This window comes from Erythrolamprus reginae, chromosome 10 (assembly GCF_031021105.1).
Source record: "Erythrolamprus reginae isolate rEryReg1 chromosome 10, rEryReg1.hap1, whole genome shotgun sequence".
Taxonomy (NCBI): Eukaryota; Metazoa; Chordata; class Lepidosauria; order Squamata; family Dipsadidae; genus Erythrolamprus; species Erythrolamprus reginae.
In genome coordinates this window covers 27353705-27355361 of record NC_091959.1, presented here as the reverse complement: position 1 = coordinate 27355361, position 1657 = coordinate 27353705, and the positions used below count along the sequence as shown (strand labels likewise).

Below are 1657 nucleotides of genomic sequence, written 5' to 3'. Positions count from 1 at the left end.
CTGCCCTTATACTATTTCCTGTGTTTTATCTTAGGATGGATATATGTTTATCCCAGACATGTTTAAATTCAGTTACTGTGGATTTACCAACCACGTCTGCTGGAAGTTTGTTCCAAGGATCTACTACTCTTTCAGTGAAATAATATTTCCTCATGTTGCTTTTGATCTTTCCCCCAACTAACTTCAGATTGTGTCCCCTTGTTCTTGTGTTCACTTTCCTATTAAAAACACTTCCCTCCTGGACCTTATTTAACCCTTTAATATATTTAAATGTTTCGATCATGTCCCCCCTTTTCCTTGTGTCCTCCAGACTATACAGATCGAGTTCATTAAGTCTTTCCCAATACGTTTTATGCTTAAGACCTTCCACCATTCTTGTAGCCCGTCTTTGGACCCGTTCAATTTTGTCAATATTTATTTATTTATTTATTACTTAGATTTGTATGCCGCCCCTCTCCGAATATCTTTTTGTAGGTGAGGTCTCCAGAACTGAACACAGTATTCCAAATCCCAAGTGCATTATTTTACATTTGGAAACATTAAACTGCAGTTTCCATTGCTTTGACCATTTATCTAGTAAAGCTAAATTATTTACCATATTACAGACGCCTCCAGGAATATCAACCCTATTGCACACTTTAGAATCATCGGCAAATGGACTTGAATCCTTAGACCTTCTAAAGTTTGTGTTTATCTCAAGCTCCTTCTCTTCAGCCATGCCTGTGGACCTCAGCGGGACCTGGAACCTTGTCCGGTCTGAGAATTTTGAAGGCTACATGTTGGCTTTAGGTATAGATTTCGCAACTCGCAAGATAGCAAACATGTTGAAGCCCCAAAAGGTCATAAAGCAGGAAGGGGATCTGTTTTCTATCAGGACAACAAGCACTTTTTGAAACTATTTTCTTGAGTTCAAAATTGGAGAGGAGTTTGATGAAGATAACAAAGGATTGGACAACCGAAAATGCAGAAGTGTGGTGTCTTGGGACAGCGATAAACTTGTCTGCATGCAGAACGGAGAAAAGAAAAACAGAGGCTGGTCCCATTGGATTGAAGGAGACGAACTGTATTTGGAGTTCCGTTGTGAAGGCCAGACAAGCACGCAAGTTTACAAGCGAGCATGACTCCCAAACCGGACTTGAAAAGGAGAGCTGCGCAAGGCACCTTCACTTCATGACCACTTTTTCTACTGCAAGTCAACAACGTTGAAACTTCAGTATTTTCTCTTTATCGGAAATGCTCTTAAGGATTCCTAGAGCAAATAAAGGTGGCCCGTTATGAAATCACTTCATTAAACATATTGGCAATGCCAAAAAAAAAGAAAAAAGAAAAAAAAGAATCATCGGCAAATAGGCAAACCTTCCCTACCAAACCTTCCTCTATGTCACTCACAAACATATTAAAAAGAATAGGACCCAGAACAGACCCTTGTGGCACACCGCTTGTAACCTGACTCTGCTCAGAATACTCGCCGTTAACAATAACTCTCTGATGTCTACGATCAGCCAGCTGCAAATCCATTGAACTATCCAGGGATTAAGTCCAATCTTCACTAATTTATCTATCAGCTCTTTATGTGGAACCGTATCAAAGGCTTTGCTGAAGTCCAGGTAGGCAATATCCACGGCACCACCTTCATCCAACACCTTTGTGACATAGT

At 40.3% G+C, this 1657-nt stretch overlaps 1 protein-coding gene across 1 annotated transcript; it reads left to right on the top strand.

Moving 5' to 3' along the window:
• Window positions 1–665: 665 nt before the first annotated feature.
• Window positions 666–1280, top strand: LOC139173580 (retinoid-binding protein 7-like). Its single transcript, XM_070763552.1, is given in 1 exon segment — window positions 666–1280. A coding segment is annotated over 1 exon segment (405 nt). The 5' UTR covers window positions 666–716; the 3' UTR covers window positions 1122–1280.
• The last annotated feature ends 377 nt before the right edge of the window (window positions 1281–1657 follow it).